The sequence below is a fragment of the Acomys minous genome (genome assembly GCF_964271855.1).
Source record: "Acomys minous genome assembly, chromosome: 18".
NCBI classification, from domain to species: Eukaryota; Metazoa; Chordata; class Mammalia; order Rodentia; family Muridae; genus Acomys; species Acomys minous.
In genome coordinates, this window is record NC_140501.1 from 8,163,048 (window position 1) to 8,187,203 (window position 24,156).

The following is a 24,156-nucleotide window of genomic DNA, read 5'->3' on the forward strand; positions in this document are numbered from 1 at the left end:
TGACATAATTTTTATGAAATGGATTTTTTAAAAAGATATATTGGTAGTTTCTCTCTTTTATTAATGTTAAAATATCAGTGAAGATGTTTATATTATTCTTTGCCGTTAAATTATTTTTGTCAGAAATTTGATTAGTGTCTAGTGTGGTCTAATATACTCTGAGAGTTACTTTTCCATGACTCAGAGCATTATTACCATGGTGAATATCCTATAAGTACATGGAATGACTGTATTGTTATTGTAGACCCTATACTTTCTATTTAATACAGTGTTATTATGTCAATTATAGCAAATTAGTAAGTTTTGTTGATTTCGATTATAGAAATAGTTACATGAAAGTCTCCTACAAAGTTGTTTTTTGTGTGTGTTAATCCAGGTAAATAAATACAGAAATTGCATGCTATTTTCATGATTGCTCATTTCTTTATAAAATATCCACCCATCTTTACTTAGGTAAGTACAATTCTGTTATTAGTTGTTACAGTAGGCATCCTTAGGTTATGTGTGTCATCTTTTTCCATCTCTTCCATTTATCATTATAGGAGTGATAATGGAATTGCCTTATATTTAAGGCACTTCCAGAGAATAGAGATGCTTGGTTAATGAATAAAATTCCATGATGAATGAGCAGCAGCCAGTTGAAAGGCTTCCATTTTGGAAAATGTAATGAGAAATCAACCCTGTGTGATGAATGGCATGTTGTTCGTTCTTATATTTTTTCTGAATATGAGCAATGACTAATAACCTGTCCTCATGGTCAAGGAAGAGAGCAGTGGTGAGTCCCATGCATGAGTGTGTATCCATATGGAATGTTGTCACACATAAAACACTGTAGAAATTTAAGAAAGAAAAATCATTCCAATGTCATCAGTAGAACTCCCTCTGGGGATTAGAAGATAATTGGCATTAGAAAGTAGGCTTTTGCTGTTATTTCCTGGGTGGCTACATGTGACCACAAAATGAGTAGACACTCAAGATTTGTAACCATGCAGAGAATTTCTGCATCTAGGCATGTGCGTCTCACTTTCTGGGAGATAAACAAGTCAATAACAGCTGTTCTGTCTGCCAAGAAGAGTTAGATAGAGATAAAGAGGCAGGTATGGGCAGACAGAATGAAACTACCAATGTGTATGGGGCAGATTCTCTGTAGAAAGGGTTCTGCATATAGTCGGGAAGCTGCACTTGTGCCTATATCCCAAGGAGCCTATAAATATGTATAACTAGAAAGAGAGAGTTACAGGTAATGCACAGCTAGGAGGAGAGGAACATGTTCAGGGTAACACAGGAGATCTGAATGAGAGGTGTTGCAACAATGTAGGCGGCTAATGCACAATTCCTCCTCCTAGGGGAATGTACAGCAGAAGGTGAATAAAAATGACCAGGGCAATATAATTAATACTGCACTACCTTAATAGAGAGTTGAAAAGGCAACTGAAATAACTGTTGCCTAGATTGAGAGAAGACAAAGACCAAAAAAAGCCAGCTCACATGCATGTAAAAGTCACTTGTACGGGAAAGTAGCGGGAGTTGGTCCCTGAGAAATAGAATCCTTACTCCAGTGGAATATTGTGGAGGAAAAGAGGCTGGATATAGTTTGCTTATAGAATACATTCAAATATGATTTAAAATTTTTTTTCTCCTCTATCTTCCCACTTTTCTTTTTTCCTGTTTGAGGCAGTGGTCTCAGGATTATTGTTACAACTATGGGTTATGGAAGCAAAACGTTCCCTAAGCAAGGGACTAGAGTATGTTAGCTCTATACCCCTACCCTGAAGGTTGAACCCAAAACTTCATGAATGCTACCACTAATACTTAGCCACTACTAAGCTACATATTAAGCTTTTTTTTTTGAGACTCATTAAGTTACCAAGCCCATCCTTGTATTTGCCCAATAGCCACACAAGCCTTTAACTTGAAATCCTGTTTCTTCATCCTTCAAAGCATCTGGTGTTAAAGGTAGGTGCCACTGGATTCAGCTGTCTGAGGTTTTGTATCAACACTGAAAGCATTGTTTATGCTTCTATCTCACCTGGCAATAATGGACTTGAACATGAAGACACTTGTTTCTCCTCACCCTCAGCGAAGTCTGTTACCTTCCTACCTCCACGGACATGAATGAACGAAGAGAACTTGGTGGACCAGACATTTTCTCACTATGCAAAATACACTAGAGATATGATTTAAAGAAATACACTTATTTTGGCTCATAGTTAGAGAGGTTTTAGTGCATAACTGGCTAGAAATTGTGCTTTTAGACCAAATGACAATGCAGAAATACTGTTGATGGAAGGCATTGTAGAAGAAATCTATTCATTTCAAGGCAGCTAGGAAACAAAGGGAAAAGGAAAGGACTAGGTTTTTGAGACGGCATTCAAAGCAATGTCTCTATGACCTACTTTCTGTGACTTAGCCGAAACTTGTATAGTTATATGTTTTTCTTCCCAATTATATATTTGAAATTTGAATCCATTAGTGAATTAAGCTATAGACTGTGCTGAGTCCTCTTGATCTGTCTCTGGAAACCTCTGGCAGACACACCCATAGATGTGGGTCACATATCTCCTGGTTACCACTCATTACAATGAATATGATAATTGAGATGAATTATGAGTAGTACTGCAAGTGGAAAGTCTGGGGACATATTGGCTGAATATAATATTCCTTTAAAATATGGAGAAATTTGAATACAATTCAATAAAAAATAAGAAATGTTTACATAGGAACATGTAAGGAGCCACTCAATGAAGGGAACAATTCAGTACATTTAAGTGTCAAGGCGTGCTTAGAATACAAGAAGATGCCTTCTCACTTACTTTGTTTTTGTTTTTTGAAGCAGGGTTTCTCTATTATGTAGGTGTGGCTCTCCTGGAACTTGCTAATAAGACCAGGCTGACTTTGAAGTTTCAGAGATCTTTCTGCCTCTGTTATCTGAGTGCTGGAATTAAAGGATGTGCCACTACACTAAGCTTGAGACGATATCTTCATTAACTCAGTTTTACAAGATGCCTGAAAGAACAGAAGGTGACTCCTGCTTTGAAAACCTAGATGACTAAATGGACAACTGCAAATCCGAGAAGCAGTGTTGCTGGTGGTACCTAAATAATGTGATATGCTGGTGCAGAGGACTAATTGCTGGCAGCCGATAGACTTCTGATAATATCCGAGCTTCAGTTCTCTTCTGTGTTTTGGATATTCCCTGCTATACTTAGAATACAATATTAGTTTGGTATCATCAATGAAGTTAAAAATCAACAATGATGGACAGATATATTGAGACGTTAAATGACATCCTGTTTAGGAATTAACACCAACTAAAAATGGATATGCTAAAACAAAAGAAAAATGGCAACAAAACTAGAACAAATAACTACAAAAACTTATTTTACTGTAGCCACAGGCTAATTTCTATGAATAACTATTATGTAAGATGGTATCATTAAGTACAAGTAATGGCAAAATTGAAAGACAAAAATATGAAAATAGATCACATAGCATTAAAGGATGGAGTAGTTGGGTTTCTGTTGTAGCTCATTAGCTTATTTTGTTTTCTTAGTTTTACAGTGGCTCAGGCAAAGGTTATCCACATGCCTTGGTTAGATGCTTTTTTGTTGTTTTTTGTTTTCCTTGTTTGTTTGCTGGCTTGCTTGCTTTTATCAACTGGATATAAGCTAGAGTTATCTGGAAAGAGGAACTTTAAGAAGCTGATTTTATGGGATTGCCTATAAATAAGATTGTAGGGTATTTTCTGGATTAATGGCTGACATGGATGGATGATGTTCAGGGACCCTGCTCTGAGTGGGTAATGTGCCTGGGCTGGTAGTCCTGGGTGATATAAGAAAGCAGGCTGAGCAAGCCATGAAGAGCAAGCCATCAGCAGCACTCCTCTAATCTCTCCATCACTTCCTCTAAGTTCCTACCTTAACTTCCGTCAAGGATGGTCTGTGTTTAGGATTCTTAAGCAAAACTGAAACCTTTACTCTCAATTTGTGTTAGTTCATGGACTTAATCACATCAACGGAAACATAACCAGGATACTGTGGGTCTATATTGAAATCATTGTTCGATCATAGCAGTATTTTATGGCGTCTATATCAGGTGTCTATGATAGTTAACAAAGTCCCACGTATAAAGTCCTCTGCTGTAAAGAACACACCCAAGCTCAATACAAGGAATATTTTGAGGTTTTGTTTTCAGAAAACTTCTTCCTAACTGATGGAATATCTTTGAATCACAAAATGTCTTCATTTATGCTGGGACCTTTGGACCACAATTTAAAGTTTACATTACTGAAGTGAGTTATCTATAGGCACAAGAATATTATATAATTCAAAATGTGGATTCTTTTGTATCCCTCCCTTTTGTATCCCCCCATATTTGGTCTTGTTCTGAGAATCTCCTGTCTCAGTGTTGAATAAATTCTACCCCCCAGTTATCCCCTTGTATGCCAATAAAGCAGCTTATAGCCAATCATTGAGCAGGGAGGAGAATTATCTGCCAGGTAGGGTAGGTGGAGTTAGAAGAGGAAGTAGGAGAATCAGCCAATGGCAGAGGTGCAGGAGAGATGATGACGATTCAGCTGGAGCAAAGAAAGGACTAAAAAGCAAATGACTTGGGATTTTGACAAAGATGTCATCAGATTGACATAGAGGGTTAAAAACAGACTCAAACTGCTGAAGACTGTGTTTTAAATATTTATAAACAAATACAAAAAGGGTCTCAATATTTGTGTGATAGTAGGGTTAAGAAATAAACCCTGGTAGGGGCTTGGGGATGGCTAGGCTCAATTAGTTGAATAATTAATGAATCTATCAGGCTTACATAATGACAACGCAACAAAATGTCTGGTCATGAGCACTTGTGTGAACTTTTTCGATAGACTGTACACTAGATGGCACATACTGCCACACGCTAATGCCAGAGCACTATGTCTGGATGACCCTGGAAGCTCACTGAATGGAAGTCTGCAACACGTGCCCTGGCTTCATGTATATTCCTTTGTAGAAATATATTCTTCCTAATAATCAGACTTAACCGATTCGTAGCTTCTAGTGAATACCATTAAGTCCACCTACAGAAGGACACTAAATTGTCATGTGAGCCCTCAGACTTGTAGTTGGTATCTAAACTAAGAGGGCCACTTCATGGAGTACCTTGCTTGTAGTTGAACCCCCAGTGCCTTGTAGTAGCTTCAGAAGGCTGGGGCTGGCTTGTCTTTCTGAAGAAAATGTACCCTAGAACTTTGTTATTTGACTATATCTGGGCAACTATAAATATGTATGAATAATGTCACTACTTTTCAAACATTGTAAAAACCTTATAGCCCTTTAACTCTATTTAATCCCCCTCTAATTCTCATTTTAATTGTTTAATTTGCATATTGATGCTTATTATTCCTTGTAAACCATTATTATTTCATACAAAGCCAATATTCATTATGTTACATGTTTTATTCTTCTAATTGCTCTACATTTATTCCTGAATTTCTGTGTCCCTGTGGGACCAGCTTTTATGAACAGCTCCTTCTAGTATTTCTTTTAATATGGGATTGCAAGACACAAGTTTTACAGTACTTTCTAGTTGTTTAGCAATCCTCTAATTTTGTTATCATACTTGAAGCATAATTTAATATAGAACGAACTTTAAAGTTGGGTATTAGTTTCTTTCATGCTTTCAAAATATCAAGCAATCTCACTGTGTCTCCATGGTGCTTTCTTTGAGTAGTTATTGGTTTTACTAGTAGTGTCTGTTTTCAAATAATGGTGTTTTGCTGCTTAGTGTGTTTATCCTTTCTCTCTAGTTTGAATTTCAGTAGTTCTAGCATGTGTCACTGCTAGACAGGCTGTCCTTGCTTCCACTTGGTTTTGGAGTCACTGCAGTTCTCCTTCTGTAGATTATTCTACTCTTTTCCTTTTCTAATCAGTTCTTAGAAATTCTTGAAGGTTACTTTTTCTAATATTGTCCCTGATTCTTTTCTTTCCTCCTAGCTCTCCAGTTGTCACATGGCAGACCGTTCCTGTGCTCACTACCCCTCAGGTGTTATGCACTTCATGCTCAGCTCTAGAACTTTCCTTCATGACAGTTCAATGCCCAGCTCTTCATTCACCTTAATTAAATATTACTCAGATGATAATATTTTTACAAAAACTTGCATTTGGGAGACAAAAAGGATGTAGAAAACAGATAATCACAAATACTGTCTTGGTGGCAGAACTGTATTTCCTAAGTAACAGAAAGGACTTGGGCAGAAGAATTTTAACTGTCTGTGGAATACATTTTTGTACCTTTAGATGATAGAACTAATTGTCTAGACTCTAACACTGAGACATTAAAACTGAATGTAAAAGAGACACAAACGAAAGGAGAGGCATATATAAAAGAAAATGGTAGAGGGACTAGATTCCAAATTCAGTTTATCATCAATGATTTCCATGAAATTGAGTAATTTAGTTAACCTATTTTAAATCTTTTTTAAATCTTTAAATTTTTCAGTCTATATGTCTTCAATCCTTCTTTGTAGTTCTTGTATTTTGTGGGGTTTGTTCCATGTAAATTAAAGAGAAAAAGGCATAGAAATGTTTTTGAACATCCCTTCAGCATGTTATCTTCAAATATTTCATATAATGCTATCAAAGTATACCATATTATAACCTTTTTTGTTTATATTTATCAGTAATATTTTAATAAAAATAATTTAGATGACATAGGTTACATCATGCTTAAAGACTTTTATTCAAAACATGCTACAATTAGGGCTCAGCCTCTAAAAGAGTAGTGGAATAAAACGTTGGTGCTTGAGTTTTGAGAATGTGGCACACTCTATTTTCAGCAAATGAGCTACAGCAGTGCCTGTGGCACCGCAAAAGGAGATGACCATCTTATTAGAAAACCTTCAGCTCTCTTAGTAACCATACTCCCATGTGTGACAGCGTGCATTTGTCCGTTCTACTTACAACATTTGGCCTAAAAGCACTGCATCTAAGTGGTAGTACTTCACAGACTTCTGAATCACAACTGTAGTCTGTGGTAATTGGTGAAGCGATACCCACTGTCTTGATTAGCTCTCCATTAGTGTGTTCTCCACTCACTGCCTCCCTAATCTGTCTGGAGCTACAAACACTAATCAACACAGCAAACACTTAGAAGGTGAGGCTGAAAAAGGGGGCCTCTCTTTGCATGTTAGCTATGTTTCAGCTGGGAATATTAGGTGAATGTGATTTGTACAGATCATTCCAGAGCTAAATATTACAGTAGATTCTAGAAATTATACAACTACCAAACTATCATTAACAGTAGTCCACACATCATGTTTAAGATGAAGAAATAATGAATTTATTTTTCCATCCTTCCTAGCATTTGGAAGCATGTGCTTTTATTTTTGAGACTAACATGATATATTCAAGTCCAACACCTTTACCATGGAATAAAGGCACACATATACAACTGACTTTCCCTGGACAACATTATGAGAAGGTGACAGAACCAAAGATTAGAATCTGACCATTAGTGTAGCAGTCACTAGTACAACATCACCTCACACTGTGTTTGCCATGATGCCTTCCATGGGGTGAATAATTAAGTTCATTTGATGCTGTATTTAAATTGATATTAAAGACATCACCACCTTGAAGAAGTAATGCTACTTTATGTACCATAAACATTTTTTGAAAATTTGACAATTCTGTATTAATTGATCACCTAAAACTTGTACCTAAAGCAGTAGGCAAGCAAAGCACGGCTTCATAGCATCAACCTCCCTTTACAGTCCTAAAGCACTTAGGTTTTGGTCCAAGAGATAAAAGGTTCATTCTCCATATCCTAAGATTTACATCTGTTTTTGACATCAATTTTCTCTCCCATACACCTGAGGGTAAGAACTAAGTGTTCTGTATTAATTTTGAACTATAGATTCATTGTTTCATAACAACACTTCTGATGGCAGTTTAATTGAAATATGTGATATAGGCCATGATGACTACTGTAGCATTTTAGTGGAAATGCCCACTAGCTGCCACTTGGCAAATAGCTGTGTCAAAGGGTATTAGTTATTTAATTTAATTTAACAAAGTGGTAAAATGTGACTTAAAGCTGTTGAAATTCCATTCTGGAGCATGTGACTGACCATGTATTTAGGAGGTACATACTTGTTTATAGGATTATTGAATTCTCCTCCTCCTAGAGAAAAGGCATATATAGTGACAATTTAAATTAATAAATGACAATGTTCCTGAATTATCTAAATTATGCAAATTCTATAGCAGTAGTATTCATTAGAATCTAAAGAAGGCCATAACATGCCTGAGGAAACAGTAGACAAATTAACAGGAAAGTGGAGAGTTCTGGTCATTGGGTGGTGTGTGTGTGTGTGTGTGTGTGTGTGTGTGTGTGTGTGTGTGTGTGTGTCTTTATGTGTATATCTGTGTTTGTGTGTTTATATGTGTACATGTTAGGTTTTGTTTTTTACTTTTTACCTCAAAGGAATCTCAGGCATAATGATTCTATGTTGCTTAAAATATTAAATTGACACATATATAATATTAATATTTGTGCCAGAATTTTAAAATTAAACTTCAACTTTCTCTGATAAAGCATACTCAATGATTCTAAATGGAAGAATCCCTTGGCCACATACAGATTCTTAAAGTAGAGCCAATACTAATATTGTTAATAGCATTAGATTTTGAGCTTTTAATGTTTATCTATAAAATAGTCAATCTTGAAAATTATAAAAATGATAAATATTCCCTTTGTAATTCTAGTTCTATGATAGGACACCTTTCATTATTCATTCTTCATTTATAATATTAAGAATTAACCATTTTCTGGTATTAATGCAATTATTCCTTGGAAGTAAGTGAGGTCATTGTTTAGTTTGTCTTTTCTCTTAAAGAGAGCTGGGATTCAAATGTTTTATTTTCATTTTTTTGAGTGGACTCAAAGTAGGTATTACAGATCTTAGAGGGTGAGACAAAGATCTGTGCTTTTTCCTGTAACTACCGATTGCCTATTCATTTGTCATAGAAGCACATATGACAGGCATGATAGTAAGAGCCACAGTCCACCAGAGCCTGAATCCCTAGCCACAGGACTCTTCAGGGCACCGAGCTCTCCTTAGCAGGACAGGTGGTGTGAAAATGATTTTCTATAGAAAAGAGTCGGACATTTTGTTGACAGAACCTTAGATGTTAAGAACTTTTAAAAAATGCAACATACATTTATTACCAACCAAACCTATCTTTCATCCACTAGATCTCCAAGTAACATGAGATCTCAGCTTTGGTCTGCAATTAATGAGATCAGACGTGATTCAAGGTCATGGTTTTCTTCTCATCGTTAGTGTATAAGCATTCTTCATTTCAGAGCTGTAATTGCTTCTCCCTGAAACTTAACAAACAGCTTCACTTGATCCTTTCATATCTATAACCTCCGGGCCAAGGTTATGCCAGTGTCCACCCAGAAAAAGACAGAAGACCACTACACTGTCAATCAACTTCAGCCAAAGCCAGGTAGGTGGTGATTTCCTGTTGAAGTGAGTCTCCAAATTCTCCTCAGATGCTGACTCTACATAGCATCAGTCCATCTACATTTAAACTAATACTATTCTTTGACTCACGAGATACATAAAATAATACTGAGATATAAAGAAATATTAAGAAAAACATTAATAATAAATGAATGAGGAACATTTTAGTAATCTGCTAGTGAACTTCAACCAGCCTCTGAAAAGGGGAAATGGCTATGGAACATGCCATAGTTAGAGCCTCCTTTATGTGTATTGGTAACGTGGTTGACAACAGGGTTGGTAATTATTCTGTTTCATGGAGGTAAGTTTTTAATCAGAGAAACAAATTTTATAAATACCTAATACAAAGGAAGTATAAAATAAGATGTGTTTAGATTGGGATAGGTTGTCTGATATAAAGTAATATGGTGCTAAGATACCAGGATGATTGACTTGCTTATATAAAACAAGAATGACTTCTTTCTTTGAGAAGATGGCATTTGATCTTAGAGGAAAAGATGAGAGAGCACTTTAGATTCAGTACAGAGACTTGGAGGCAAACATCAGCTTGGCATATCAGAATCAAAAGGAATGTAGTACCCCTGGTATATGCTGACTCAGAATTGTGGAGCTGGAAGTAGAGTTATCTGAATGTCATACATAAAATAGTAAGAAAAATAGATTTTATGTGAAGAGAGATAGAATGCCCTGAAGTGGTGTAAGTAAGCTATACACTTTGTATGTATCTGTTTATAATAGTTCCACCTTATTGTCATAGGTAGATAAGAAATGGGCATATAATAGATATAATTCATATTACATACATGTAATTATATATTTCATATAGGTATACATACAAGGGGGTTGAATAGAAGACAGCTTGAAGGATTTGAGTTAAGCCATGGCTGGAAAAGAAGTGTTCCTTCCTCAAGTTTCCTCTGTCCAGTATTTTTCTCATTGCAATGAGAAAAATAACTAATTTACAAACACATGCCTCCTATTTCTAACCTACTTTGGGCGAAACATAGATGGAGACAGAAGTTAAACAAACGTGCACTCCAGATGATTCAGTATACTTATCTATCTACTTATTATTAATATTGGATAGTAAGAGAGACTATGGAGATGCTTTATATATAAGCCTAAGTAAATTTATTTGTGTGTTTATATATACATCTATCAACAAATGCATGTATTTTATATATTATCTATCAATTAATATAAAATGTGTAGAAAAAGATTGGCACATTTTCTTGATATTCATATTTTATATGCTTAGAGCCTCTATATGCTGATTAAATTATCAACTGAAACACTTAAGCAACCTGGGAGACAAGTCTCTTGACATGTATATAAATAGGGTTATTTTGATTTCCTTCACTGATTTGGGAAGACCCACCAGTGTGAGTATGATGGCATTCTGGCCAGGATCCTGCACTACATAGTGCAGAAATAACACTGAAACAAACCATGCATTCAGTGATCTCTTTTCTGGACTCTGGTGCGATATGGTCAGCTGTGCCAAGCTCCTGATACCTGGGTCATCCAGCCAGTGCACTTCTTTTCCCTCATTTCCATTTGTCAGGGTATTTTATCACATCTGCAGAAAAGTAAGATACTAAGAAAGGAGAACTCAGAATTGAAGGGAAGAGGGAGCTATAAAAATGCACAAGGGATCCTGGGTAGAGGGTATCATAGGCTCCCCATGTGCCCAGAAGCCACACCAGGGCTGTTCTGCCCACACCTGCTTCTTCCTTCATATTCTGCTTTCTTTAGAGCCCACTCACCTTTAGTTGCACAATTCACATTGTTTACCCTGCATATTTTTTAGTATCATAACATTTCCCACATAGCAGGACCTCCTACAGAAATATTATTTTAACTCAGGATCATGGCGTTCACAATAGAATATTTATGTTGCTGCAGGCTGAAAGGGAAGGATCTTTCCCTCTATCACCCACTGTTTTGTGTCTGCAGAAGCTGCTTCTGGCCCTGTGCCTTGCTCATCAGCGAGATACGCAGCTGTTGATATAGGAAGTCCTCACCGTTACCCTGTGTCTGAAATAGAAAAGGAGCAGAAAGGCCAGAGCTTCCACTCTTGATGTCAGCATGTCATAAAGCAGAAAACAGAATACCTTAGCAGCTAGAAGATGTCGCCTTGGATTGTGAACAGAAAGAAGGGCCAGAACAAAAGTTTTATAACCAAAAGTGAAGTTTCTGTAAGAGTTTCTGACTAAACCCACCAGTGAGGCCTGTTAGGTTTTAATAAAGTATTCATATGAATAATAATTATATCCTGATATAAGTTATACTTAGGGACTAACTAAATATACAATAAAATACTCATTAAATATCTACTTCCCTCTTCAATATCACTTCAGTTAAAATTTATAAAACATAGTAAACATATATACTTATATATCAAGTGATTTTTATACTGAAATCTACATGCATACTTGTAGTTATGTATAAGGAGCACATATGTCTCGAAATTATGTCCTCTACAGTGAACTCTTATGGAAGCACCAGTCTTCTCAATACCTTTTTCCCCTGTGTCTGCACTGAAATAGCCTGACTAAAACAACTTAAAGGAGAAAGGACTTACATAGGCTCTCAGTTCAAGGTTACAGGGTTCGAATGTGATGGAGAGGGACAACAGCAGTAGCTGGATGCTGCTGGTCACACTGCATCCACAGCTACGGCACAGAGAGTGATGAATGTGTGTATAGTCCAGAATCCCCAGCCCTGGGAATGGTCCCACCTGCAGGTAAGATTTATTTTTTTCACATCAATTAACATAACCATGGTTATCACTCCCAAGGATGCCCAGAGGTTTATCTCCCAGGAAATTCTATATTCTATGGAGTAACAGCATTATCAGCATACATAGTTGTGAAGTGGGTGTTTGCAATACAAAAATTCTGAGCAATCCTTTGGTAGATGCTCAGTACGTCATTGATAGCGTATTATATAGTATTTGCTTACTCAAAGAAACACCTATTGCCCAATACATGCTGAACATATAGAACTCAATTTTTAAGTAAAGTTAATAGAAAACAAAATGACTCCATTTATAATGATTTTCCGCTGTGTTCTACCTGGATCCTTTAGAGGATGCTCTGTAGGTTCTCCTCAGGCCAGGAGATCTCAACAATTCCCATTTTAAAGTTTCTATGGACAGATGCTAGTATCCTTCTCAAATGCTTTGCCTTCACCTTATATACCTTAAACACTTGCATCTGGGTCACACTCAGAACTCCCTGGTGAGTTCTGGTGTCATGATTAATATAATATAATATAATATAATATAATATAATATAATATATATGCATATATAATATATGTGCAAAGACATATGAGCCAATCAGCAAGAGCCTGGAATAGAGCCAATAGCAAACAGAGTTAAAGGCCAAAGTGTCGCTCCTGCTTGGTGTATGTATGGATGACTCATCTTAGGCAATGGAGAGTTGCAGGTGGCTAGAGATAGTTCATTGAAACCTACCCCCACAGTTTACTCTTTGGCATAGGTCCTCCTGGCTATCATCCATGTGCCATTCTCCATTCATACTTCTGTTTTTTTAGCTTTGGCTCCGCATACCTATGTACCGTAGCAGCACACACAGGAGACGGAGCTCCTGTTTGCAGCTTCAGCTGGCCTCTGAATCACAGCAGTTCTCTTGCTTGTGCCTTCTTAAGCTTGGCTCACAAATGCTTAGTGTTTGCTACTGGTTGGGGCTTTGTATTATGCAGTTTTAGGTGCTGAGCAACATTAAGTTGTAAAACAAAAATATTCTATATCTAGCTCTAGATTATAGACAGAAAATATTTATATAAGGAAGTATATAGACATTGTTTAATATATTGGATCACACTGTTGATTAATTTTGAAGGAACTATACTCTTATAGACTGATGATATAGATTCTTCACCTCATATTTAATTCTTAGGAAAAACATTCTGAGGTTATTCTTAACTCTCCACCGTCTCCATATATCTACAGCAGATGTCTTTGGCTGTTAATGCTTTTCTGATTTATGGTTTACACTTTGAAAATGTTAATTAGCATAACTTAAACTTTTCCCCCAATAAAAGATCTTAAAGTTTTTGCTAATAACTGCTAATGGAGCTAGCTATCTGATCATGACCTTAAACCACTTTTCTTCTCATGCTTTCATAAATGGGTCAGTGACCTTTTGGACAACACTGTGGAAGAAAGCCCAGTAGAGGTGAGATGCAGTAGACGACTAATATAAAAGTCAGAACGAGCCTAACATGCACTCTGACAATCTTTTTACACTTAGATTTCTGTTTTTCTTATTTGTTTTCTGATGTACTTGAGCATACCTGCAGACTACAGTAACTGGGAAATTTTTTGCTATTCTCACTCTTACCCAGCTATCTCCATTATGCAATTTTGAGTGAGAATGCTGTTTTTTAGTGAAAAACTATGCAAAGGCACTAAGTGTGCTTATAATACGGAAAGCACTGTACACATCATCACATGGTCTGAGCACTGTGGTCTATAAAGATTAGCCTCTGGGTTATGTGTCACTGTCAGCAGGAAACAGCCTAACTTCTGTCTCCATCACACCTGTCTCCCAGGAAGGCAGTTTAACAATCTGCGCTTCCCCTCTGTTTGTTTTGCTGTCTTGTGAAAATTAGCACAGTGTTCTATGAATGTTATGAGAATAAATTGGCCTGATGAAATGATGGACCTTGGATGATCTCAATAATTTATAGGCACTGATAGAGAAGCAAGGTGGAGCAAGAAGTTAAATGTCAACTGTTATAGTAGACACACTTAGACCCAATTAAGCTTTCCTATGAAAAAGCAAACTTCCTGGTTTTTTAATTAGATTCAGCATATAATTTGCTATTGTCTGAGTAGACCTTGCCTATATAAACTTTTAAATTAGAAGACTTGATAGATTAATAAAACTATAGCCATAATGTTATACCTTAGACATGTTTGTATAGGCTAAATGTATTTATTTTTGAATTTTGTATACTATACCTGCACTCCACAAAACAACGACTTTTTTTTTTAAGTAACTATTTTTATCTCTCATTTAACACAGTGGCAGCTTTTTGGGATTTGTATGGTCTTGTCATCAGCACAGCTGGGCCTACATGCAAGTAACCATGTCTAAGGGACCTGCAGTTGGCATTGACCTTGGCACCACCTACCCCTGTGTGGGCGTCTTCCAACATGAAAAGTGGAAATAATTGCCAATGACCAGGGTAACTGAACCACACCAAGCTATGTTTCTTTTATGGACACAGAACAATTAATTGGGGATGCTGCCAAGAATCAGGTTGCAATGCACCCCACCAACACCATTTTGATGCCAAATGTCTGATTAGATGTAGGTTTGATGATGCTGTTGTTCAGTCTGACATGAAGCATTGGTCCTTCATGGTGGTGAATGATGCCAACAGGCCCAAGGTCCAAGTAGAATACAGAGACAAAAGGTTTCTACCCAGAGGAAGTGTCCTCTATGGTTCTGACTAAGATGAAGGAAATTGCAGAAGCCTACTTTGGAAAGACTGTTACCAAGACATGGTCACAGTGACAGCTTACTTCCATGACTCTCAGCAGGAGGCAACGGAAAATGCTGGAACTATTGCTGGCGTGAATGTACTTCGAATTATCAATGAACCAACTGCTGCTGCTATTGCTTACGGTTTAGATAAGAAGGTTTGAGCTGAAAGGAATGTGTTGATATTTGACTTGGGAGGTGGTACTTTTGATGTGTCAATCCTCCCTATTGAGGATGGAATATTTGAAGTCAAATCAACAGCTGGAGACACCCACTTGGGTGGAGAAGACTTTGATAATGGAATGGTCAACCATTTCATTACTGAGTTTAAACAAAGACACAAGAAGAACATCAGTAAAAACAAGAGAGCTGTTAGGCATATCTGTACTGCCTGTGAATGGGATAAGCACACCCTCTCCGACAGCACACAGGCCAGTATTGAGATTGAGTCTCTTTATGAGGGAATTGACTTCTATGCCTACATTGCCCAGGCTCAATTGTGTAGAATTGAATGCTGACCTGTCCCATGGCATGCTGGACCCAGTAGAAAAGGCCCTTCAAGATGTCAAACTGGACAAGTCACAGATGCATGACATTGTCGTGGTTGGTAGTTCTACTAGAAGCTCCAAGATTCAGAAGCTTCTGGAAGACTTCTTCAATGGAGGAGAACTGAGTAGAAGCATTAACTCTGATGAAACTGTTGCTGATGGTGCAGCTGTCCAGGCAGCCATTCTATCTGGAGACAAGTCGGAGAATGTTCAGGATGTGCTGCTGTTGGATGTCACTCCTCTTTTCCTTGGTATTGAAACTGCTGGCCAAGTCATGACTGTCCTCATCACTCCAACACCATGATTCCCACCAAGCAGACACAGACGTTCACCACTTACTTTGACAACCAGCCTGGTGTCCTCATTCAGGTATATGAAGGTGAAAGGGCCATGGTCAAGGATAATAACCTGCTTGGAAAATTTGAACTCAGAGGCATAACTCTAGCACCCCGTGGTGTCCCTCAGATAGAAGTCACCTTTAACATTGATGCAGATGGCATCCTCGATGTTTCTGCTGTAGATATGAGTACAGGAAAGGAGAACAAGATCACCATCACCAATGGCAAGGGACGTTTGAGCAAGGCAGATATTGAGCACATGATCCAAGAAGCTGAGAAATACAAAGCTAAAGATGAGAAGCAGAGAGATAATGTTTTTTCCAAGAATTCCCTGGATTCTTGTACCTTCAACATGAAAGCCACAGGTGAAGATGAGAAACTTCAAGGCAAGATCAATGATGAGGAAAACAGAAGATTCTAGACAAGTGTAATGAAATCATCAGTTTGCTGGAAATCATCAGTTGGCTGGATAAAAATCAGACTGCAGAGCCGGGCGTGGTGGCGCACGCCTTTAATCCCAGCACTCGGGAGGCAGAGGCAGGCGGATCGCTGTGAGTTCGAGGCCAGCCTGGTCTACAAAGTGAGTGTAGGACAACCAAGGCTAATATAGAGAGACCCTGTCTCGAAAAACCAAAAAAAAAAAAAAAAAAAAAAAAAAATCAGACTGCAGAGAAGGAAGATTTTGAACACCAGCAGAAAGAACAAGAGAAAGTGTGCAACTCCATTACCACGCTGCACCAGAGTGCTGGTGGCGTGCCAGGAGGAATGCCTGGCAGCTTCCCTGGTCGTGGAGCACCTCCATCTGGTGGTGCTTACTCAGGCCCCACCATCAAGGAAGTGGATTAAGTCAGTCCTAGTAGAGGTATAGCATTGTTCCACAGGGAAACATTTGAAGGACCCAAATTTATTTAGCAAGTTACATGGCAGTTAAACTAAACTGCTACAACACATTACTGTGCATTCTCAATACTTGACCATGGAACATGTGCACAAGGAGAGGACATTGTACTTTATAAACACTGTATCTATCCTAGGAGGAAAATGCAATGTCTAATAAAACTATTTAAATTGGCAAAAAAAAAAATGACTATTTTTATTTATGTGTCTGAGTGTGTGTCTGTATGAATGTGTGTGCATGTGTACCTAAGGGTCTAAAGGAAGCCAGAGGAGGGCACAGAGGCAATGGAGCTAGAGAGAGCCAGTTGTGTGCCTCTTATCCCTGACAGATGAAGCTGGGTGGAACACAGAGATACACCCGGGCACGGATCCTAGAGAAAGGGTTCCACAGGTGTGTTCCACAGATCACAGCAGAGCCAAGTAGCCAGCAACTTCGAAAGTGTAAAACAAAGGCTTTCCACGGAGTCCAGTTAGAGTAGGGTGTGAAGCATGAGTAGTGTCAGATTGAGAATTCTGCTATCAGAGGGCTTAAAACATATCATCATGTTCCCTTCCCCTCCTCCCGCTTCTGGCTGATTCTTCTAACAACAATGTTTTCATTTTCTGTTGTGTTTCTGGTGTAGGTTAGGCACCGAGTTCACCATGGCACAAAACGAGAGAGAAAAACAATGTTGCTTCTGTAACTCTGGAGATGTATACAGGGTGGCAAGAAGGGATGCATAAATAAAACCGTAGTGGTTCACAGTATCCATCGAAGCACAGTGTTGAAATTTGATTTGGGATAGACTTTGTAAGATGAGATTGTGTTAAGAGGGACCCACCCTTATGAAATGATGAATGCTTTTGCTTAGGACAGCTTTTCTGATAAGATGGGTGTGGTTGGCCCAGCCCGTGTTTCCTCTGTCTCCTGCTTTGCTTTGCCCACCCTTCTCCATGTTGAGACACAGCAGGAAGGTCCTCACCAGATCTACATTCTTGATCACAGACTTCTCAGCCTCTGGAACTGTACGGAATGATGTATTCTCTTTACAAATTAGTCAGTCCGTGGTCATGGTACACATCAGTCAGTGGACTAAGACATCTGTGCAGTAAAGAGCTGTGTCCTCCATGACAGCAATACGAAGGAAGAGTGGAGGCTCTCACAGAGGGAAGAAGCTCATGAAAGAGAGTACAGTGAGTAGACTCAGCCACACTATCATAAGAAGACAATGGCGCTTTGGGGCCGTAGATAACTAAACCTGGGCCCTTCCACCTATGTGCAGTGCCTCAGAACACCTCAGAAAATACAAGGTGGCCAGAGTTGCTGAAGTAACACATCTGTGACATAACTCTTATAACATTTGAATTTTAGCATGCCCAGCCATTCTGCAGCGGTGGCTTATCATGATAAGTCCATACTTGGAGTACCCTTTCATCTCAGATCTGGTATCAGAGGCTGCTGTTGGCGAATATGCCTTTACCTTCAGTTGCATATACATTATAAAATGAAATCCCATGATTGAGAGAGTGCAGAAAAATGAGTCCAGAATGAGGATTGCATGATGATTTAACTACAGATATGCTACTTTGGTTCTGTCTTGAATTATGAACGAGTTCATTTTGTTATTTTTAGCTAAAAAAGGAAATAATTCGTTTCAGTGCAGAAATTTAGATGTAGAAATTGAATTACTAGTGTTCTTTCAACTTCTAAAATGAACATAACATTGAATATGTTTTTAATCAACTCTCAATAATTTTTCATGATTACAGTTGTCAGATAAACTTATCTCAAATTTTACAAAAAGTAAGAGTATAAAATGTGTGTATTTGTCATGCAAATGTACTGTTTTCAGACTTATTAAAAATTATGTATTCTATTTGAATAATGTGCAATCTTATGCCTGGACATAGAAATAAATGTAATCTAAAATGAAAGCTTTTTCATTATTTCTTAGCCCGTGAAATTAATGAATTGCTGTAGTCTACTATAGATAGGTAATACCACAATTACCAAATACTTCAGTGAGCAATCCTTTACCTCTCCACATTCCAAATTAAAAATAAACTAAACTAATATTGCTGACTTTTTTATTATTATTTTAAGATAATTAGGATAAATGTTAAGAGGAACAAACACTGTTATTATGCAATTACACTTGCTAAATCTATTGCATGGATAATTGGATAATCCCTTTAAACAATGGGCTCTCCACCTATTATTATTTTAATTAATGAACTTAATTTGCCAAACTTGTTATATTGTCACACCAAAATTCAGCAGAAATTACAGAGAAACAACAATGGCTTGTCCCTGCAGGCACAACTACCCCTTGTCACCCTTCCACTAAAGATAGGAGTATTTGTCACAGTCATGAAAACAACACTGGCATCATTATCTGAACCCTACCAGTGACATTAGAACTCTTTTCCGTGTCGGGCCATCTGTGCATTGTGACAAACGTATAATAGCATGTGGCAGCCACCGCAACACCATAGAAAATGCTTTCACATTATTAAAAGTTCTCTGTGCTCCCCTGTTCACTCCCCATTATCTCTAACCCTTTGCAACCAACGATGTTTTTACTATCTCCATGATTTTGCCTTTTCAAGAGTGCTACATGGTCATGTTGTGTATCATTTTTCAGGTTGGTTTTCTTTTCTCCATCATATGCTTTTGATACTAAGCATCTTATCTCAAGGCTTGACATCTCATTTTCAGGGCTGTATAATACTTCTTTGAGTAAAACACAATTTATGTGTTCATCTCTAGAAGGGAATCTTGAATACCTCAGAGTTTGGGGAAGCAATGAATAGAGTTGATTTAAGTTTCCACTTTTTATGCATGTCAATTAATATATTCAATTAATGTGGTTAGCATGATTACTGGGGCACATAATAATAGTGTAAGCTAAACTATACCCATAGTGGTCTCCTTGTTCTGGATTTGGCCTTTGACACTATTGTACAATGGGCTATCAGTATTATTTTAATTTACAACTCTTTAACAACATATGATGTTGATGTCTGAAGTCATCTGAGCCCACTCATAGTGATGGGTTTGGCTCATGCACCTGGATGTTCTGCTTTTGAGTGAACATATATCTGGGATTATTATGGCCCTTGTGAGTTTTGGTGACTTTATCATTATATATTCCCCTTTTAATCTTTAATAATCTAACTAGCTTACTCCTATGGATTTTTCAGCCTGCTTTTCATAGAGCTCAGGACCACCTGCCCCAGGGTGCCCCTGCCTATAGTGAGATGAGATAGGTTCTCCCACATCAATGAGTCACCAATAATCAATCAAGAAAAGTCACCATGGGATTGCCTACAGGACAATCTGGTAGGGCCACTTTTTCAGTTGAGGTTCACTCTTCTCAAGGTACATAAAACTAGGCATAGCAAGCTTAACGATTATGGTTATCATTGTGAGATGAGGGCTTTCTTGTATGCTGAGTTAGCATTTGCTTTTTCTTTCATCTTCCTGTTTCATCTTTTGCATGTTTCCAGTTTTATGCTACCACATGAGTGTGTGTGTGTTATTCCACTTTCTCTCTCACCTTCCCATATTACTTTTACCAAGAATCCTAAAGTTTCTGTTATATATTTATAACTACTCTAAATCTACTTTCAAATAATATTATACAGTTGACAGGTATGTAAGAGCTCCATGAGATCCAAACAAAAATTCCTTCTCTAGTCACTTATGCCACATGGGAATTCATTTTACTTATACTTGGGCAGACATAAGCACATATATAAATAAGTACATATATGTGTGTGTGTGTGTGTGTGTGTGTGTGTGTGTGTGTGTATACATGGTCTGATTTATGTTCTTCTTATTATTACTTCTTTAAAGAAAAAGTGTTTGATCAATTAAGAATAAAGAATTTTATTAACTTAGATATTTTATTCTATGAAATTTTTTCATTATATAGATGTAGGTTTATAATTATAAACTTTTATTTTCTTTAGTTTTGCAGGATATTTGATCACACTGTGAATCCCAAGATTGTGTTATTTACTGGAAAAGCCTGGTTTAGCCTTAGCATATGCCCTTAAATCTAAGAGATTTCTGCTTGAATATTGTAAATAGGATTAAATAAGGTCAAGAGGCACAGCAAGCAATGAGTTAACAGGAAGTGAAAATAAGTTTACTATAAAAAAAAAAAAACAGGAAGGAAAAAGAAATCAGTTGGAGAGGTGAGATGCAGAGGAAGTAGAAGGGAAGGACATTCAATTTGAAGGAGGTTGTTTGAGATGCAGTGGGAGAGGGAGATTGCTTTGGGGACATCAGCTGAGGAGAAAGGTCAGCTGAGTGCTTTCACTGCCTCCCTGAGCTAGCAGGCTTTCACCTCAGCACCTGGCTCCCAAATCTTTTTGGTAAATTCAAACAATGAAGACTTTGTTAAAAGCAACCCTTTAGTCCAGGTGTTTTAATTGCTGTTACCCATCAAAAGAGGACAGCTTCCAGGATAGCTTTGTAGAAAGCTTCTGATACCAATTGGTCCAGCATTTCAGACTGCCCCACACAGGACTCCTATTAAGCATGGAATTTCTCACCATTTAGAAACTGGACCACAAATGCTATCCCCAGCTTGTTTAACCATTTCCTCAATTTCATTTGGGCCCCTTAAAAGGGTTTATTTGCCCTAAATCAGTATGAAGAAACCTTAAGAGAATGATGTCCCATTTCCCCTAAGGGGGATTTCTGTTTGCTTTCTTGGGCTACAGATACTTATTTTCATCAGGAGTTGGTTATAAGTTATTATTGGTCTTATACAGTGAGAACTAGGTTGAACTCAGGGATGCCTCTCTTTTCCTTTATCTTTATTTGGTTGGTAAGGAGAAAGGAGCTAAAAAAAAAAAGGGGGGAGGATATAGAAGTATATAGAGATGACAGAACAAAAAGATTATTGAATCTACTCCTCAACTTAAGGCTGTAATTATTACTCACAAATAAGGTTATTTTTAAATCATTGATCTAGAATTTTGTATATTGATGCAAAATAAGGTTAATTTTGGCACAGTGGCATAGAATTCCATTTAAGATTATTCTTCACTCATTATATATATATATACCCTAATAGGTGATATTGTACCCATCCAACTGAATTATAATACAAGATTTACTTACAATACATTGAAAGTGGTATTGCAGGATAATTATGTAATACAAGCTAATTGTTAGTTGAGCAAATAATTGTAATGTCAATTACTAGTCTATTTTTATGACAAGAATATATATGCTAGGTCTAAAGATAGATATGATTCTATAGATAGAAAGGGTAAAATAGTTAGATAAGGTCTTCAAAAGTCTCAGAGACCTACAGAATATGGTATTTAAAGCTTTTTTTTTTTTTTAAAGATTCTTTGACAAAAAGACAGGTTAACTCCTGGCAATACCCAGCCTAACTCAAAGAAGATAATGAGCAGCAAAGAACCTCCTTATGGAGATGGCTTCAAATGTGGCAAACAAGCCACTAAGGAAATTGTCCTCATTTCTGCCACAGACAGAATTTGGCCTAAAAATGGGCAAGCTTGGATGCAAGCAGAGTTGGTGGCCAAACTGTGAAAATACTGTAAGCAGGTCCTCAATAGTTCCTGTCTCATAAATATGTCAGTTATATTGGGCCAGAAGGCTGAAGATGATACTCCAAAGTTATAGAGCGTTTTGGGTGACTATTCAGGTAGCAAATTGTCTCTGTCATCTTCTCATTTGGAAAGCTACTAATCTGAACTCCCGGTATACTCAGGTAATCAATTTTATTCTTTCTCAAGTCTCTGAGGGGTTGAAGACCAGGTAGCTTAGATTTACAATTAGGCTTAATTGTTTAGGGGTTAAGATGTTTTTAGGTCTAGATAGATGTTCTAAGTTAATAGGGATGAGATATAATAGATAAGGATTTTCATTTAGAATTTTAGACTCAACAATATTGGAAAGATGTTTACTTCAAGTTTGCTAAATATAAATAGCCAGCTCATTCTGAATGTAACAGTTATATAATTCTTTATTTTTTTGTGGTTCTTCCTGCTTTTTGTAGTGTATGTGTAATAATATGAATGTATATGTTAAACAAAGACATATAATAAAGAAGTGCAACACTTTAGTGCAGATATTTCAACATATTTTTTACAAAACAGATCGATCTTGTCTTCATACTTTGCCTGAACTCTTAATGGATAATTCCATGGAGTGTAGAACACTCACCTGGTACCATTTTTCCTACCAGATAAAGTATCTCTTTCTATCCTCTTTGGTTAGCATGGTTTCTGAGAAGTCAAATGTAACTTGTAGTTTTCACCCTTTATGTGTGTAGGTTTTGTTTAATTGTTATTTCTTTCAAGGATTTTCTTTTAAACCTTTGATTGTTCTGAAGCCTGTTCATGGTAAGCTTGGGTGTCTATCTTTCTTTAGCTGACTTGGTTTGGCTTTCACATGTCTGGTTTGGTATTATTTGAGCCGCCTGGTCCTCGCCTTTGTTGTGTGACACTGATTTGTGGTGATTTTTAGCCATCATTGCTTCAAGTGTGATTTATGCCCCTTCCTTGCTATTCTCTGCCCTGATGTCCTTGTGGGTGTATATTTTACTTCCTGTATTGCCCCCACATTTTCTGGACAGTTTTTCTTTTTTCTTACATTTTTTTTTATCTTCCTATTGCAACTTTTGAGGTTTCGGTTTTGATATCCTCAAGCTTGTGACTCTTTTTTTTTTTTTTTTAACATATTTCCAGCTACTGTGCCCATCTGAAGAAAGCCTTCCCTTCAGTTACAGTGTTTGGGTTTCTAGCCCTTCTTTTGTTCTCCCTCCCCCTTCATAACTTCTTTCTCTCTGTTTCTGTTGATATCTGTTCTTTCATGCTGTCTACCTGACTTTCTTCCATTAAACATCTTAACATATTAAACTCAGATATTTTTTTTTCTTTAAACCTGGCTTTATAACCCAGGAATTTCTGCTTCTGCTTCTTCCTCTGGGTATAGACTATCTTCTAGGTATATTTTCTTCCTTTCAATATGTTTGTCTCACTTATTTGCAAAGCAGCCACACCATGGGTAGAGGAGCCTTTAATGGGGTAGCAAAGTATTGAATGAAGGTGGGGCAACATGTCCTGAGGCTGTGAACTCCACTAGAGCCCACAAGTGCTGCTCTCTCTCTGCAGATGGAGAGAAGGTTCAAGCTGAGCAGCGTTGGGTGTCTCCCTCCAACCAGGTATGCTATGGCCTGGTACAACCTACCTGTCAGGCTCAGGCAAAGAAGCCCCTTGGGACTGGGTTGTTAGGAAGAATGGCATAATGGGCATGGTTCTTCTTTGCCCCACTGGAAATAGCAAAGAATATTTCTCTTTTTCCCTGT

General features: G+C 37.5%; 1 protein-coding gene and 1 pseudogene across 4 annotated transcripts in view; one reads left to right on the forward strand and one right to left on the reverse strand.

The window, feature by feature from the left end:
• Window positions 1-24,156, reverse strand: part of GPC5 (glypican 5) — a 1,329,555-nt gene that overhangs the window by 597,033 nt on the left and 708,366 nt on the right. Inside the window, exon 8 of one of the 3 annotated variants that reach the window (XM_084767672.1) lies at window positions 12,181-12,260. The exons of the other annotated variants lie outside the window; for them this stretch is intronic. Within the exon in view, the coding sequence (XP_084623798.1) occupies window positions 12,196-12,260 (65 nt within the window). The 3' untranslated portion in view covers window positions 12,181-12,195. Of the gene's footprint in view, window positions 1-12,180; window positions 12,261-24,156 lie in introns of those variants that run through there. 3 annotated transcript variants of the gene reach the window in all.
• Window positions 14,592-17,009, forward strand: LOC311589362 (heat shock cognate 71 kDa protein-like; annotated as a pseudogene). The gene is made up of 2 exons: window positions 14,592-16,405; window positions 16,589-17,009. The product of its transcript is annotated as a heat shock cognate 71 kDa protein-like (transcript).